Source organism: Myotis myotis, unplaced genomic scaffold (assembly GCF_014108235.1).
Source record: "Myotis myotis isolate mMyoMyo1 unplaced genomic scaffold, mMyoMyo1.p scaffold_m19_p_1, whole genome shotgun sequence".
Taxonomy (NCBI): domain Eukaryota; kingdom Metazoa; phylum Chordata; class Mammalia; order Chiroptera; family Vespertilionidae; genus Myotis; species Myotis myotis.
In genome coordinates, this window is record NW_023416313.1 from 186,440,678 (window position 1) to 186,459,739 (window position 19,062).

The 19,062-nt window shown below is 34.3% G+C and overlaps 1 protein-coding gene across 2 annotated transcripts in view; it reads left to right on the plus strand.

Annotated features, from left to right (window-relative positions):
* Positions 1 to 18,729, plus strand: part of GPR137C (G protein-coupled receptor 137C) — a 56,481-nt gene extending 37,752 nt beyond the window's left edge. The window contains exons 4-7 of one of the 2 annotated variants that reach the window (XM_036307105.1): positions 9,742 to 9,891; positions 14,334 to 14,459; positions 14,639 to 14,757; positions 15,893 to 18,729. In XM_036307105.1, coding sequence (XP_036162998.1) covers positions 9,742 to 9,891; positions 14,334 to 14,459; positions 14,639 to 14,757; positions 15,893 to 16,070 — 573 coding nt within the window. In that variant the 3' untranslated portion in view covers positions 16,071 to 18,729. The remainder of the gene's footprint in view (positions 1 to 9,741; positions 9,892 to 14,333; positions 14,460 to 14,638; positions 14,758 to 15,892) is intronic. The other variant, XM_036307114.1, reaches the window with a different exon arrangement.
* Positions 18,730 to 19,062: the final 333 nt, after the last annotated feature.

Genomic DNA, 19,062 nt, shown 5'->3' on the forward strand with positions numbered 1-19,062 from the left:
TTGTGACCAGAAAGACCAGTTGACCAGTTGCTATGATGCACACTGACCACCAGGGGGCAGATGTTCAATGCAAGAGCTGCCCCGTGGTGGTCAGTGCACTCCCACAGCCAACCTCCTGTGGCTGGCCAACCTCCCATAGCCCCTCCCCTTTGCAGGCTGGCCAACCTCCCACGCCTCCTTCCCCCCCCCCCCGCCCCCAGCGGGCTGGCCCTCCCGACAGACTGACCAACCTCCAGGTCCCTCCCTCCTGCTGGCCGGTCCCCCCAATAGGCTTCAATTGGGGTCCAGCCAGCCAACCTCCCAGGGTTCCTTCCCTCCAGCTGGTTGGCTCCCTGATAGGCCTCAATCACCGGCCAGACCAAGGGGCCCCACCCGTGCACGAATTTGTGCACTGGGCCTCTAGTTTCTTATAATGGCAAGTTGGGAATCTGTATGAAAGACCACTCAAAACAGGTGGGGATAAAAATTAAGCTTTTAGGCTTATATCTCTGATCAGGGACATGTACAATTTTATATCTGGATAAGAATGTAAAGTAATTATTGTGTGATGCTCAAAATCAGCTTGTCTCCCAGCCCAGCCAGCCATTTGCAAATAACGCATTCTCTCCCTCTTTCTCCTGAATTCCTAACAGTTTTAATTACTACAGAAACCTTTCTGCCCTACATTCACTCAACCCTTGATCCATATTAATTAATCTGTTGAGATGAAAGGCAGCAACAGCATCTTGCAGAGATACATTAATATTCCGCTAAATTATATTTCTGATCTTTCACGCAGACCAGCAGATCCCGTAAGACTAAAGCAATTGTTTATAGTAACATAGGCCATAATTTAAGAAACAAGATAAAATACTATTAATGCTTTTCTTTCACCATCCTGAAATATGACTTAACCAGAATTTGGGGAGGATGGTGGTGGCGAAGTAAGTATGATTGCCACTTTTCTAATATTGTGTTCTTTCTTGAGTTACTGAGATTTACTTTATCCATCTTGAACTGTGGCACTGCTTTAGTTTGTTGCCTGTGTTACTCCAGTTCTTATATCCCAAGTCTTATTTCCTATTCTGTTGCTGGTCCTATTTGAAAAATCCTATACACCTTGGGTTTGTAACTTTTATCTGAAGAATAATGACCTAAGTTCAAGTAGCTTTCCCCTTATACTCTACCAGTGGTTTTCAACCTTCCTAATGCCGCGACCCTTTAATACAGTTCCTCATGTTGTGGTGACCCCCAACCATAAAATTATTTTCGTTGCTACTTCATAACTGTAATTTTGCTACTGTTATGAATCGTAATGTAAATATCTGCTATGCAGGATGTATTTTCAGGGGTCGCAACCCACAGGTTGAGAACCACTGGAGACCCTTTTATTTGACCACTTGGCATTTTCAATTTCTTTTTTCTTTCTTTTCCTTTTTTTTAAAAAAAATATATTGGTTTCAGAGAGGAAGGGAAGGGGTGAGAAAGATAGAAACATCAATGATGAGAGAGAATCATTGATCAGCTGCCTCGTGCATGACCCCACTGGAGATCAAGCCTGCAACCTGGGCATGTGCCCTGACTAAGAATCAAACCTCCTGGTTCATAGGTCAGTGCTCAGCCACTGAACCCCACCAGCTGGGCAGAATTTTTTTTTTTGTTTTTCCATGTCCAGAAGGTTCACTCAGTAATGGCCATCTACTCCGTAATGATAGGACCCTAGGAGCCAGAGTGCAAATGTCATTGTGTTTTAGCAGCATGAAACTATTTTTTAAACTGTGTAGGCCATATAATTGTCAAACTATATTTTTAAATTTACTAATTGAGACTAGTACTTTGTTTTCTTATTTTGATACTTAGTTCGGCATTTTTATTTCAAAATAGAAATAACATTTGTGACATGGCTTCAAAAAATATGTGCCGGGATCTGCTTCTAATAATGACTGCATAGCTTCTATCGGACCAACCTTCCACAGATAGCATAAATTCTGGACAAAATATAACAGCACTGAAGGCACTGGAGAGCAACCACTTAGAAGAAGGAGATGACTCTGAGTGAATTTCCTGTTTTTTACAGCTTCTAGGCTGAGGGAAGGTCCCATCCATGGGGCAGCCAAAACAGAAGAGCCACCTGCTGTTTTACTTGCTTGAAGAATTCAGAAGACAAAATTCAAGTAACTACCACAGATGGAAAGTGAGTGGGAAATCTCAGGAAGAAGACAGCCAGACCCCAAACCCCAAATTCTGATTATAAACTATGCCAAATTTTTACCTGAAACCTGAATCCACATGTGCAGGACAGACTCCAAGCAGCACAGTTAAGGATAAAGAAATTAAACTGATATTTCAGCTGCTATCCATGCTTGGGAGACAGTCTGGGATTTGAGTCTAGCCAAGTTGTTTGCCGAAAAGAGAGAGAGAGAGAGAGGAAAATCAATACTCCATACTTTTCTAAGAAAGAGAACTAAACCCATGTTTCTAAAACATGTCACTCACAATGTCCAGAACATAGTCCAATGTTATTAGATATCTGAAGAAACAAAAAAAATTAATTCATATACAAGAACAAAAAGCAAAACTCAAAAGCAATTATTGGAAACAATCTTGCCCAGATAACCTAGATGTTAGATATATCAGATAAAGGTTTTATAATATGCTCAAGGCTGTAAAGGAAAATATACTTGGATAAATGAATAAATAGGACATCTCAAGAGATAGGAAAATTGGAAAAAAAAACAAATTCTAGAATTAAAAATACACTATTTAAAATGAAAAGTCACTACTTGGGCTTAACAGCAGATTGGAGATAAAAGAAGAGTCAGTGAACTTAACTCAGCAGAAATCATTCAATCTGAACAGAGAAGGGTGTGGGGGGAAGAAGATAATATAATGAACAGAGTCTCAGGGCCTACTCATGTATAATTGTAATACCCAAAGAAAAGGAGGGGTAAAGTGAGGTTGGAAAAAATATTTGAAGAATAATGACCTAAATTTTTTAGTTTTGACGAAAGACAGAAATGTACATTTTCATGTAGCTCAACAACCCCAATCAGGATAAATATAAAGATAATCTCTCCTAGGTCCTGGATAGTCAAAGTGCTTAAAACCAAAAATAAAAGAAAATCTTGAGAGCAAAAAAAAAATGACCCATACATAAGGAAACATTGACTCAAATGATCACTCATTTCTCATCAGAAATAATGGAGGCCAGAAGACATGGAAACAAATCTTTAAAATGCTGAAAGAAAAATGTCAACTCTGAAATCTATATTCAGTGAAAATATTCTTAAAGAATGATGAAGAAATAATGTCTTCTGATAAAAGAAAACTAAGAGGGCTGGTTACCATCAGACCTATACTACAAGAAATGCTCAGAAAATTCTACAGATGGGAGGGAAGTAAAGCAGCTTGAATTTCAGCTCTTCAGGAAGGAAGGAAGAACACAAGAAATAGTTGATATGTGGGTAAATATAATTTCTTAATTTATTTAAAATATAACTGTACAAAGCAAAAATTATAACAATGTGAGGCATACATACGTATATGACATATAATTCTCTATAATATTTAACAACTATAATATAAAGGATGGGGCTAAATGGACCTATATGGTTGCAGAGTTCTTATATTTTATATCAAGTGGCATAATATTAACTCTTACTTATACTGAAAAGTTTAGAATATATATTATAATCCCTAGAGCAGTGATTCTCAAACTTTTTGGTCACAAGACCACAGTATACTACTAAGAATTATTGAGGACCCCAAAGAACTTTTGTTTACACAGATTGAATCTACCTGTGTATACATTATTAGAACTAAAGTTTGAGAAATTCTAAAAATATTTATTTGTTCATTTAGGATATCAATAATAAATCCATTATATGCTAACATGAATAACGTGTTTTTATGAAAAATAATTCTTTTCCAAAGCAAAAATAAACTAGTGAGAAGATGGACGTTTTACGTTTGCAAATCCCTTAAATGTCTGGCGATAGAAGACAGCTGGATTTTCATGTCACTTGTGCTCAATCTGTTGTGATATGTTGTTTAGGTTGAAATATATGAAGAAAATCCTTCCATGAAAAACAGTGGCTAGTTCAGCTTGTAAGTCAACCATCTAAGTGCTTTTCTTCCAGTTTACTTCAATATGTAGCAGAATTGTTTTAAGTGCACATTTCATCTCATCACAGAGTATTAAATAAACACACTCTAGGGTCGATATTTAATAATATTTTTAAAGATATTTTTATTGATTTCTGAGAGGAAGGGAGAGGGAGAGAGAGAAACATCAATGATAAGAGAGAACCATTGATTGGCTGCCTCCTGTATGCACCCGCAACCCAGGCATGTGCCCTTGACTGGAATCAAACCCGGGACCCTTCAGTCTGCAAGCTGACACTCTATCCACTGAGCCAAACCGACTAGGGCAATAAATATTTTTACATCACCCTAGCTGGTGTTTCTCAGCTGGTTGGAGCGTCATCCTGTACACCAGAAAAGTGGTGGGTTCAATTCCTGGTCAGCACATTCCCAGGTTGCAGGTTCGATCCAGGGCCCGGCACACATGGAAGGCAACCGATCTCGATCTCTCTCTCGCTCTCTCTCTCTCTCTCCCCCCCTTCCTATATATATGGTGTCCCCAAAAAAGTATACACACTTTAATAACTAATAGCTGTTAAAATGAAATGCATTTTAATAAACACTGCCTTTATAATTATTCAGTGTATATGTGTACATTTTGGGGACACTATATAATTGAACACAAACTTACTTTAAAAATATATTTTCACATCAAGTATATTCTAAAATGAAACTGACTTTCTTTTCTAACTGGAAATGCATAGTAGTGAGGAATACAATACAGTATGGTTTTATATCTACCTGTATATACATTATTAGAACTGATTTGTGCTTAGGTCCAGAACTTTTACCCACCATTGCTTTTGTACCATTAGTGAAAATATTAACACAGTTGGCCCAGGATAAATGAGCAGAGGAATTTTCAAAACCTTGGATATACCGCTTGTATTTCTCAGGCATTCACATAAAAGAGTATCTTCTTGAATGATTAGTTGGTACTGACACCAGTGAATACAAACAAAATTAGTACTGCTACATCAGATTCATTTATGTTTTCAGTTAAATTTTTAAATCAGTAAATGTCTGTATTACTGGAAATTGGCAATGCCATAATTTCTTTTATGGACTTTACATCTAGCAGGCATTTGTTCAGTAATGTCAACCACATAAGGCTTTCCTGGTCTCTCAGCTATTATGGGTACTTTACCAGTCAATGCAGTATAATAATAGCCTGTGAAATGCTTGAATGGCTTTTTAATTTCCACCATGGAAAGTTATAAAAATAGTTTTTGGTATTTAAAGTTATCAGCACACCTGCATTTAAAATTTCAATTCCTTTTGCTTTATATTCTGAATAATTAGTTTCAAATAATGCTTGGACTATAATGCTACTCAAAAATGTTTTGTTGCAGAAGACACAATAAGGCAAATTATTTACATTTATAAAATCTATTGAAAGATTGTTCGTTTTTTAATCCTCACTTGAGGATATGCTTTCACTCATTGAGAGAGAGAAAGAGAGAGAGAGAGAGAGAGAGAGAGAGAGAGAGAGAGAGAGACATCTATATGAGAAAGAAACATCAATTGGTTGCCTCCTACACACTGCTTGACGGGGGATTGAACCTCAACCTAAGTATGTGCCCTGACAGGGAATCAAACCCTCAAGAACAGGATGAATCTCTAACCAACTGAGCTATCCAGACAAGACCAAAAATAGTTTTTATGACATTTTATTTGAGAAAACAAGAAAACAATTTCACCCAGTTCCTTTGAGGGAGACTCTTTGTTGAGTCAGAGAATTCTAATACTTTCATCTTTCTCAGCATCTTAGAAATAAACAGGGATCCTGTGTGTTGAGAAAGATATACTTTTATTGTGCTAAAATATACAAAACATAAAATTTACCACTTTAACTATTTTAAGTGTTCATTTCAGTGGCATTAAGTACATTCACATTGTTGTGCAACCAATCCCAATGTCCATCTCCAGAACATTTTCATCATCCCATACTGAAACTCTGTATCCACTAAACAATAACTCCATATTCCTAAGTAATAATAAATTCTTAAATATGAAAAATTTTTCTTTTAGACTAAAGGATGATTAATATGTAAAATAGTTCAATATCAAATTAAGATTTTTAAAAGTTTTTGGAAAAAATTCTTTTAAAACCACAGTACCCATTCTTGTTGTATTTCCATGTGAGTTACAAGGAAAATTTCAAAATACAACTCAACAATAAATAAATAAACAATTTAGAAGTGGTGGAAGCTATGAAAACGTTCTTCACAAAGAATATAGAAAAATGGTCAATAAGCACAATATCATTAGTCATCAAGGAAATGCAGATTAAAATCAAAATGATATACTACACATCCACCAGCATGGCTAAAAATAAAAAGATTGACAACCCCAAATGCTAAGGTGTGGAGCAACTGGAACTCTAATACTTTGTTGGAAGTGTTAAATTGGACATCCATTTGGGGAAAGATCTGGTAGTTTCTTATACAGCTGAATTTATACCTACCATATGACCCAGCAATTTCACTCTTAGGGGTTTTTTTTGTTGTTGTTTTTTTTGGGGGGTTTTTTTGGTTTTTTTTAGTGAAAGCATATGTCCACAAAAAGATTTGTATAAGAATGTTCATATAAATTGTCCATCAACATAAAAATGAATAAATGAACTGTCATATAAACAAACTCACATAATTATACAATAGAGTTAGTGGAACTAGCTGTGCTGGTTTGCCCCGGACTGAGAAGTTTTCTGGGATGTGGGACTTGCAGTGCTAACGCTATGAAACTCTTGAGCAAACCAGCAGTACTGGTACAAAGACCTAGCTATCCACCTCGGCAATACAAAGACCTAACTACTGACACATCCAACAACATGGATGAATTTCAAAATGTTATGCTAAATGAATGAAACCTATCAAATAGTTCATATTTTATAAGTTCAGTTATAAGAAGTTCTACAGTAGGCAAAACTATTTTATGGTAAAAACAAAATAGTTGGGGGGAGGGGTATATGGAAACTTTGTGAAATGTAATGTTCTCTATTTTGGTAGAGATTTGGGTTATACAGGTGCACACATTTGTCAAAACTCAAATGGTCAGTTGAGGTTTCTGTCTATTCCGCATTTTAAAGACACCTGTAAACAAATATTGAACTCTAGTTAATGATATGCATACTGAACTGTTAATGGTATGTGCACTAGAGTGAGGTATAACTCTTCTTTATTTGTCAAGTATGGAATTTTTTTTTTTAAAAAAATAGTGTATAAATGTCAGAGATGGAAGAAGGGAGAATTATTTTTTGAGGATTGCTCCTGAATAGAATTGTTTGTTATGACTGTTCATTTAGGAAGGTTTTCTTTAACTTTTTACAACACTTTCCATGTGGTCCTTATTTTTTGTTTTGTAATTCTGTATTTTGCAGGAAGAATCTTACTTTGTTTTCTAAATCAATAAGCTGCTTTCATTGTTATATGTATGTAATTTGGCTGCAATTTTCTTTATTAATTGCTTTGGTATTACTGATTCTTTGCTCTTTCTCACAATCTTTTTAAAAAAATTTTATAGCATTTACATGTATAAGCAGACTCTCTCCATATTATAAGATGTCTTTCTATTTCTTAAAGCACTGACTATGTAAATGTATTTATGGTTATTTTAAGAATGGTAATGCTTAGAACATTCTAACTTTTCTTGCTAACTTTTCTTTAATAATATAGTACTTTAAAATTTAGATCTGGATTGGTTTTAGGTTAGCTCTTTTATTACAACTTTTTTTGGGGATTCACAAAAATAAAATGTACATTGCAAAAAATTTTAGCCTTTATTTGTAAAAAATATAATATTGCTAGGGTTTTATTTCTTTTCACACATACTTTTTGGTATGGTAGTGGGTTAGCTTAGAGAAGGTACTCAGTTACTATCCCAACATCTTTTAAGATATCTTTCATCTTTTAGTTCTCTTTCTTCTTATATACCTCTAAAATGTAATGTTCTTATAAGGAAGTCATTTATAATAATGGTTCTCAATCCTACCAAACCCAGTGCAATCCTACCAAATCTTCTAATCACATTTTTAAAATATACGTTTTTATTGATTTCAGAGAGGAAGGGAGAGAGATAGAAACATCAATGATGAGAGAGAATCATTGATCTGCTGCCTTCTTCATGCATGTGCCCTTGGCTAGAATCGAACCCGGGACCCTTTAGTCCCCAGGTCAACGCTCTATCCATTGAGCCAAACCACCCAGAGCTCTAATCACATTTTTAATATCCTGTTTCTATCCTGAAATTAAGATTGTTTAACCTACCTACACACATAACTTCAAAAATTCAATGTAATTACCATAATTGTAATAGAAAGAGGAAATATAAGTAATTAACAAATATTTCAATATGAAAATTTGGGGGCATAGTGTAGTAAGTACTCAGATGCTTATATATATGCATAGAAGCTGTGCATGGACCACTACAAATGCAAACTGTTACAGGTGTGTTGCATTGGTGTCTTATGTAACACAAGCAGTACTGCTGCAGTTTCATAATTTTCTGAAATATTTGACCATTTTTGACAAAGTTCTGAACAAAACACAAATTTTCCTTAATTTACATGATATATGTGTTTCTTGAAATGTTGGCATCTATTTAAATTATACAAACATAAACTTTGTTTATATGTATAACAGAATTCGGTTTGGGGTTAGATCATTATAAACAGGCTTTTCATCTTCATGAATGTCGAGAAGGACATTGGAAAGTATGAAAGTCAGAGAAGAATTCTCTAATGTGGAGAACTTTCCTACAAATTTCAAGTCATGTAGCATCCATGGTCCTTCGGCGCTAAATGCCATCATTGCCCCTTAATCATTGTGACAATCAAAACAGTATATTAGGTGTTGTTGTTTTTTGCAGTGGATCTCTTTGGCAATTGTGTCACTTTTCAGAATAATATTTTTAATGCATAAGATAAATAGGATTACAAAATAAACCAACTGTATTGAAATACAAACTCCTGCTTACGAATCATTCAATGGTGGATACCACACCCCTTTCAATATGCACACTCCATTTGAGAACCACTAAGTTATAAGGGCCTTCTATATTTGAGGAATCAGTGAAAAGTTTTAGTATTATGGATTTTAAAGTGCATTTTTTAGTGCCTACATCATTTTATCTTCAACATAACGGTATCAGTGGGGATTAACTCAACTAATATAATCTAATAGAATGAAGCAAATAGCATAGGAGCTGTATTTATATTTTGTTTGTATCTTATTGGAAATTAAGTGTATCAAATGAATTAATGCTTCTATTTCCCATTCTTTTCTCATGATTAACTACCTCTCTGATTAATGTCAATCATAGCTCAGATCTTTTGCCTACTACTTAATCATTATTAAGGGAGTGAGGTAACTAGCAGAACAAGTCTTTCTCCATGTGCCATTGGACAAGCTGGCAAAGAGCTTATTTGTATTAACAGGGTAGATTAAACACATGTGGTTCTAAGAATAGGAATTGTAAAGCGAATAATAGTTGTTTCAACAGGTGTTCATTCAGTGTTTTCTAGGAGTGCATTGCAAGAAGTGATTAAGCTGAGCAGGTGGATGAGTACCTTGTCATGACAAATGTGCAGAGTATTGTGATGATGATTTTTATTTCTTTTAGGGTATGTCTCTGTGCCAGACTGTTGTCGTAAGCTCTGTAGTCATTCTTCTGTACTCCTCAAGAGCATGTTATAATTTGGTGGTGATCACCCTATCTCAGGATACATTAGAAAGTCCATTTAATTATGGCTGGTATAATCTTTCAGATAAGGTAAGTATCTACCATGTATTGCCAATCTAACAATATGATAATGGAATTAGCCTTAATAGGAGAATATTTTAAGTGTTTGACTTATAAATACTTTTATGAAATCTCTAGCTTCTATCTAAAATACTTAAAACTGGGTTTTTTTTAATATATGTTTTTGTAAATATATATATTTTTTTATTGATATCAGAGAGGAAGGGAGAGAGAGAAACATCAATAATGGGAGAGAATCATTGATCAACTGCCTCCTGCACACCCACTACTGGCGATCAAGCCCGCAACCCGGGCATGTGCCCTGATGTGGAATCGAACCATGACCTCCTGGTTCATAGGTCGATCCTCAACCACTGAGACACACTGCTTGGGCTATTTTTTTAACTTCCTTTTTTTTGTTGATATACTGATTCCCCATTCCCCCTACCATGCTTACCTCCACCTATCCCACATACCCCTTCCCTCTGGCCATCACTACACTGTTGTCTGTGTCTATGGGTTATGCATATATGTTCTTTGGCTAATCCCTTCACCTTCTTTCATCCAGTCTTCCCTGCCCCACCCTCTGACAGTTGTCAGTCTGTTCCATGTGAGATCATATGGTATTTGTCTTTCTCTACTGGCTTATTTCACTTAGTATAATATTCTCCAGGTTCATCCATGCAGCATAGTATTCCATTGTGTAAATGTATCATAGCTTTTTTATCCACTCATCTACTGAGGGCACTTAGGCTATTTCCAGGTCTTGGCTATTATAAATAACACTGCAATAAATATAGGGGTACATATATATTTTTGAATTGGTGTTTTGGGATTCTAAGGATATATTCCCAGAAATGGAATCACTGGGTCAAAAGGCACTTCCATTTTTAATCTTTTGAAGAAATTCCGTACTGTTTTCCACAGTCACTGCACCAGCCTGCATTCCCACAAACAGTACACAAGGATTCCCTTTTCTCCACATCCTCTCCAGCACTTGTTGTTTGTTGATTTGTTGATGATAGCCATTCTGACAGGTGTGAAGTGATATCTCATTGTGGTTTTAATTTGCATCTCTCTGATAATTATTGACTTTGAGCATTTTTTCATGTGTCTGTTGGCTATGTCCTCTTTGGAGAAGTGTCTATTCCAGTCCTTTGCCCGTTTTTAAAATAGGATTGTTTGTCTTCCTGTTGTTGAGCAGTATAAGTTCTTTATATATTTTGGAAATTAACCTCTGACCAGGTGTATCATTGGCAAATATGTTCTCCCATATAGTGGGTTCTGTTTTCATTTTGTTGATGGTTTCTTTTGCTGTGCAGAAGCTTTTGATGTAGTCCCATTTGTTTATTTTCTCCTTAGTTTCCCATCCCCTAGAAGATATATCAGCAAAAATATTGCTATGAGAGATGTCTGAGTTTTACTGACTATGTATTCTTCTAAGATTTTTATGGTTTGTGACTTACATTTAAGTCTTTTATCCATTTTGAGTTTATTCTTATGTATGGTGTAAGTTGGTGATCTTGTTTCATTTTTTCTATGTCCCTGTCCCATTTTCCCAACACCATTTATTGAAAAAACTGTGTTTACCATTGTTTGTTCTTGCCTTCTTTGTCAAATATTAATTGACCATAAAGGTATGGGTTTATTTCTGGGCTCTGTTCTTTTCCATTGATCTATATGCCTGTTCTTATGCCAGTACCAGGCTTTTTTTATTATTATTACAATGGCCTTGTAGTATAGTTTGATATCAGGTATTGTGTTACCTCCAACTTTATTCTTTCTCAAGATTACTGAGGCTATTCTAGGTCTCTTTTGGTTTCATATACATTTTTGGAATATTTGTTCTAGATCTGTGAAACATGCCATTGGTATTTTAATAGGAATTGTGTTGAATGTATAGATTGCTTTGGGTAGTATGGACATTTTAATGATGTTAGTTCTTTCATCCATGAACACGGACTATGCTTCCATTTATTTGTATCTTAATTTCTTTCTTCAATGTCCTGTAGTTTTCCAAGTACAGGTCTTTTACCTCCTTGGTTAAATTTATTCCCAAGTACCTTATTTTTTTTGTTGTTGTAATAGATTTTTTTCTTCGTTTCTCTTTCTGATAGTTCATTATTGGTTTATAAAAATGCCACCAATTTTTTAATATTAATTTTGATTCCTGCTACTTTGCAGAGTTCATTTATGATATTTAGTAGGTTTTTGGTGGAGTCTTCAGGGTTTTCTATGTGCAATGTTAATGTCATCTGCGAACAATGACAGTTTTATTACCTCCTTTCCAATTTGTATGCCTTTTATTTCTTCTTCTCGTCTGATTGCTGTGGCTAGGACTTGTAGTACTATGTTGAATTAGAGTGGTGAAAACAGACATTCCTGTCTTGTTGCTCATCTTAAGGGAAATGCTTTTAGTTTTTTCCCGTTGATTATGATGTTGGCTGTAGGTTTGTCATATGGCCTTTATTATGTTGAAGTATGATCCCCTCTATTCCCACTTTGCTGAAAGTTTTTATCAAAAATGGGTGCTAGATTTTATGAAATGCTTTTTCTGCATCTATCGATATGATCACATGGTTTTTGTCTTTCAATCTGTTTATGTGATGTATCACATTTATTGATTTAAGAATATTGTACCAACCTTGAATCCCCAGAATAAATCCCACTTGATCATAATATATGATCTTTTTAATGTATTGCTGAATCCAGTTTGCTAATATTTTGTTGAGGATTTTAGCATCTATGATCATCAGAGATATTGGCCTATAATTTTCTTCCTTTGTAGTGTCTTTTCTGGTTTGGAATTAGGATAATCTCGGCCTCATAAAAAGAACCTAGAAGTCTTCCCTTTTCTTGGATTTTTTTAGAATAGTTTGAGGAGGATAGGTGTTAGTTCTTCTTTGAATGTTTGTTAAAACTCCCCTGTGAAGCCATTTTAGGCCAGGTCTCTTGTTTGCTGGGAGTTTTTATTTTTATTACTGTTTCAATAAAAATCCTCATTTACATATGGCACTTGAAATTACTCTTCAGAGAGAACGTCTCCCAAAGGAGTGTTTTCCTTTCTTTTGTAAAAAATACTAATAGTGCCATAAATCTATTGATCATAACCCTATTTTGCTAATTTTTTTAGAAAAGGATAGTATTTAAATATCTCTAGATAAATTAATTGCCTGTCATTGGCTAGGGAAAACTGGTATTTAATTTGTTAGGATAAACTTAATTCTCTTTTACCCAAGCACTACATATAACCTAAATATTTTGTTTATTTTTAGATGTTTAAGTCATGATCTAATCGAACCATGACCTCCTGGTTCGATTATTGACTTTGATAATTATTGACTTTGAGTATTTTTTCATGTGTCTGTTGGCTATGTCCTCTTTGGAGAAGTTATTCCAATCCTTTGTCCGTTTTTAAAAATAGGATTGTTTGTCTTCCTGTTGTTGAGCTGTGTAAGTTCTTTATATATTTTGGAAATTAACCTCTGACCAGATGTATCATTGGCAAATCAGTCTTGGTAATGGAAGATCATTCATAGTTCCTTGGTTGCCTGGGTGTTTGCTATACTAATTCACAGTACTCTAGCTATGCATATTTAAACTCCCAGTGTTCTCCAGCTCCTTCCTTAAAGTGCTTTTTGACATACTATATGTCATCTCTATTTATATTAATTTAAATTTGTACTGAATTTAAGGAATTCTAGAATCCCCTTATATCAGAATTCAGTTACCTTTTTTAAAAAAAAATTTAAATTTATTGATTTTAGAGAGGGAGAGAAAAAGAGAAACATTGATTTGTTGTTCCACTTATTTATGCATTCATTGGTTGCTTCTTGCATGTGCCCTGACCAGGGATCGAACCCTTGGTGTTTTGGGACAATGCTCTAACAAACTGAGCTGCCCAGCCAGGGCAGAATATCAGTTACCTTTATACAGAGAAGGAATTTACACATGTAACAGATTCTCTTCACTCCCCTTCCCCCTTATCTCTCCCTACATCTAGTAGAATAGAAACAAATTTAACATGGAGATTAGGCCCAAAAGCATATTTTTAAGTAACAGAAGAGCTGAGCAATGTACATGTTACATTCTCTAAGTTTTAACTCCGGGTATGTGCTATTTGCCTATGGAGCAGCTGGAACCGGTAGTCTATTTTGTAACTCTCTTCCAACTATGGGGACTGAAAATGAGATCACTCCATATTATCCATGTATTAAAAATATTTTCATAAATCGATAAATTGAAAAAGTTGATAGCTTTTTCTTCTATGTAGCATTAATGCATTTTTATATTCTTTAAAGGATAAATATGATTACATGAGAAACCACAAATTATAGAAAATTAATTCAGAGTTTTATGTGCTTGTAGTTAATATATTTTAACTTACTCTACCTGAAGCAAGTTAATTGTGGAGAGTGACCGATTATACATAAACCAGATTTCAATATTGCTCTGCCATACTCTATTTACAGGCTCATATGCAAGATGTAAATGGAGAAGAGTATATTGTATTTGGAATGGTCCTCTTTCTGTGGGAACATGTGCCAGCATGGTCGGTGGTACTATTTTTCCGGGCACAGAGATTAAACCAGAATTTGGTAAGATATCATAATATTCCCTAATGCCTGTTCTCCTTACTTTTAAAAATAATGGAACATTTATATTGATTGTCTGTCTATGTTTAGCAAAGTTTAAGACTAAAAAGCATTATAGATTCTAGCCTCCTGTCTTAATTGAAAAGTAAATCTTCATATGTTATCTAATACTTTTTTCACAGGCACCTGCTGGCATGATAAATAGTCACGGTTATAGTCCCAGAGCTTATTTTTTTGACAATCCAAGACGATATGATAGTGATGATGACCTGCCAAGACTGGGAAGTTCAAGAGAAGGAAGGTAGATGTACTGAATTAGTACTAAAATAGATTTAAAGGAGCAAATCTAAGCTTTAACCCAAATGTGTAGTAGGTGATTTGGTGTTACAAATCAATAAATAAAATCATTTGATATTGAAGCTTAGAGTAGCAGATGTTAAATCCATGGTGGGACCTGTACTATAAAGAACTATCATTGAACTCTAAGCCTTTGGGGTAAAATAGTACCAGTTCATTTCAGGATCCTTTATTGGTTCAAAGCTGGTGGGCATTGGTGAGCAGGAAAGAAATACTGTTATAGTGAAAAAATATATATATATATATATATATATATATATGTATATACATATGTATTTCCTTATCTATATACTAGTGCTATTCAAAATCCACAGTGAAACCCTAGATAAAACTCTTGGGAACCTTAGATGGCAGGGAAATCATTTGTGACCTCTTTAATTCCAAAATCATTGCAAATCCAAACCATTCACCTGTGTATCAGGGCAAAATGAAAGCCTCAATACACACCGATATAATGCTTTTAGCTTGCTAGAGCATTTTTTATGATCCTCACTTCATCTGTTTTTTATCCTGTTTTTCATCTGTAACTTAACCCATTTTTTAGCCTGTTTTTCATCTGTAAAATAGGAATAATAGAATCTATAGGGCTGTTTCATTTATAGTAATCTTCATAACAGCCCTATAGATTCTATTATTCCTATTTTACAGATGAAAAACAGGCTAAAAAATGGTTTAATAATAATAATAATAGTACATATTATGTACTAGGTTCTATTCTAAGACATTTGGCATACACATGTAGAATTATGTATATATGCACACATACTCATTTATAGTAATCTTCATGTATGTGTGCATATATACATAATTCTACATGTGTATGCCAAATGTCTTAGAATAGAACCTAGTACATAATATGTACTATTATTATTATCTGTTAATCAGGTTCTAGTTCTGAGTGGTATTTATTCATTATTTTGTAATATATTATATACAATCAAGGATATTAGGTAAAAATCATTAAATTTTATAGAAAGTCATTATGTTATTTCAATATGTTATAAAATTCATTGAAAACTAAAAATGCCAGTGTGACTTATATACTGATCACAGTCCTGTGGCTTTCTTTGTTGTTGCAGTTTATCAAATTCACAAGGGTTGGGCTGGTATGGCACCATGGCAGGGTGTGGCAGCAACAGCTACACCGTCTCTCCCCACCTGAACGGACCTATGACAGATACTGCTCCTTTGCTCTTCACTTGTAGTAATTTCGATTTGAACAATCACCATAGCTTATATGTAACACCACAAAACTGACAGCATTACCAAGTTGTGATTCTTCAGTTGTTTTTCATGAATGTGTGTATTCAATGCATTTAAATGCCATCTACATAAACATTCCATTATCTTTTGCAACTGAAAACAACGCCTGGAAATGTGGCTGTGTTCAGCAGAGGACACAGCTATTACTTTGACCTCTTCATAGTACAGTGAAGTTAAATGGAACATTTGGAGTGGGAGAAAAGAGAGATTAGATCTTAAGGCCCTTGATGGTCTCCAAACAACTTGACTGTGGAACATCAAAAGCATATTTGCATATTTGCACTTTTATCTTTGTTCTGAAGAGTACACTGCAGTCCTCAAAGTCATACTCCAGTGTTCACCCTGCGATATTATATTGTACACCAAATTAAGAGGCAATTTTCCTATTAAAATAAACATCCGTGTATTACATGGTGTACTCTATATGGAATTTTTACCCAATAAAAATTTTACAGTGTGAAAAGTGCACAGAACTAAAGCATAAAAATGTATTATTCTTTTTTTAAATATACTAAAAAATATGTAATCATTGAAGATAGTTCTTTTAAGCATGATCATAAAATACCAACTTCAATTATTCAAACAATCTTTTTTTTTTTTTAATGATAGTAGTAAACCTTTACAGTGATGACCAGCAGTGTTCTTTAGAAAGCCACAGTTATTTCTTCAAGAAGAAAGTACACCAGTGAAAATTATGTGGCTACTTTGAGTAGAAGTAGTCAAGTGATTATTTTGTCTGATTAAGATACATGTAGTAGGTTAAGCATGACTCTTCAAGAAAGCAATAGTGGTTTTTGCATAGGGGTATTTTGGTAGAAATCTCTTGGGACTAAACAAGTTTACAGATGCATTTAAGAGTTATTCATGAAATATACAATTCTAACTTAAAACATGAATACATTTGCAAAAGCATTTGATTTAGCTGAAACAAGATTTTACCTGGTTTTACCAGAAAAGCAGGATTGTCCTCAGGTAAATTTAATCATGATACATCATTGCAGTGAACTCAAGTGCAATACTTTGTAAGACATAAGTCCTCCTTTAGTTTTCACATTTTTATATCTTATATGGGCAAAGCCAAATTAAATTTAATTCCAACACTATATAAATAAGCAAACTGATATGAAGGTACTAACTAGGTAAGTATAAAACCAGTGGTTAGCAACATTGGAATACTTTTTGAATTATATTAAAACTGTCTTGAATGTCCTATCCCAAATCTAAAAAAATATATGGTAGGCTAAGGTAATAGAGAATTTTAAAATGCACTTTCTACCAGTGTTTATATTAAGAGAAGGATTGCTGCATACCTCAAGATGCCAAGGGAACAGGCAACATTGGGAAGCTGTCACAGCATACTTTAAGACACCTAACTTTATACAATTGTCTGCTGATCTGTTTCTTCAGAACTGGAACTAATAAGACAACTGTCCTTTTCTGTCTCTTAATTTTATTTGAAAGTTATGTTTTATTTCTACTCTCGCTTAAAATACCTTTCAACTTTTTAATAATGGATGCAGTAACTTCACAAAAGTATAACAGTACATGAAACCCCCAAGGAATAAATGAAATTTTTAATGCTTTCGGTCTTTTGGGAGGCTGGTACACAGCCAAATAAATTTATTCTTTTTATCATACAAGATGACTTTGAATTCAATCAGAAGCATAAACCTATAGTTATGCTACTTTAGGTTCATAAGTTCTCTTATTGTAACCAAATTATTTTAAAATGTATATTACAGAAGTTAACCTTGGTATTTACATGACAATAGAGTATGCAGCTCAGTATATTGTGATTACAACTTCAGTTATTAGATTTCTTTTCAGAAAGCCAACTATTAATTTTCCTAATAATGTTAGGTATTTAATTATCTGAAGCTGTATGACAAGATTTGTGTTAACCCTTGGGATTCAAATATAGGACATTTTTTTCTAGGAAGGCTTCCCTAGATAATGTTTCTATTTGACCAGATAAGCAAAGATTACTTTTTTAAAAAAGTATTTTAGATAAAATACTGTAACTTGGTTCTTTCAATTGCTTTAGTTGGTTCCTCCAAATTTGAGATTTATAAATATATTCTTATGACTGACTAGGGTACCTAAATTCTTGCCTTTGTCTCTTTATACACATCTCCCACAATACATCACCAAAGACAAAGAAATATAAGCTTCTGGCCCAATTTTTGCTTGAAAATTCCAAAGCACTAGGAGCACTTTAAGTTTGGTCTTGAAAGGAGTTGTTTATAAAATCAAAGGGCTACCGATTCCTTGTTCATCCTGCACTGAAGCACATGATGACAATTTCAAACCTTCCTCTTGGTTCATTAATTAGAACAATGCATTTCATTGCTTAAGTGTGTAATTCTACAGTGATTAGCAGTACTTGTTTTTATCATTTCATTTGGGTGGCCATTAATTTTGAAACTCTTACCACTCACTATAGCTGGTTGTAGTTTTTATTAAAGATGTAATTTATAGCTAGTAGCTTTTTTATGCATAGCTGCCTTTTTATTGTTTAACAGTGTTTCTCAGCTATATGATCAGTTTCAAACTGGTTGTAAAAGTATAGCTGTGGTCAATGAATGTATTTATTTGTTGTTTCACTAAATTGTAACAAAACACTACTGTTAAAATAAAAGTGTTTGTGCTTTTATTTGAAGGTCTGGTTTTCTTAATCTCTCTTAATGAACTATACCAAATGAGTTTCTGTTACATAAGGATAAGAACCCTAGTGCTACCAGAGAGAGAAAAAAGAGGAATTACAATATACTCTGCTAGTGAGCTTGTAATTACTCATACCTGACCATCATGTTCCTTAGTATTATACAGTAATTTTGATAACTGCTATACACTGTACTTTAAACGATATAGATAGCACATGTTTATTTAAACACTAAAAATCCTTGTATGAAATAACTTATAACCCCCCTCCTTTCCCTTAAACTAGAGGCTCGGTGCACAAAAATTTGTGCACTCAGGGGGGAGG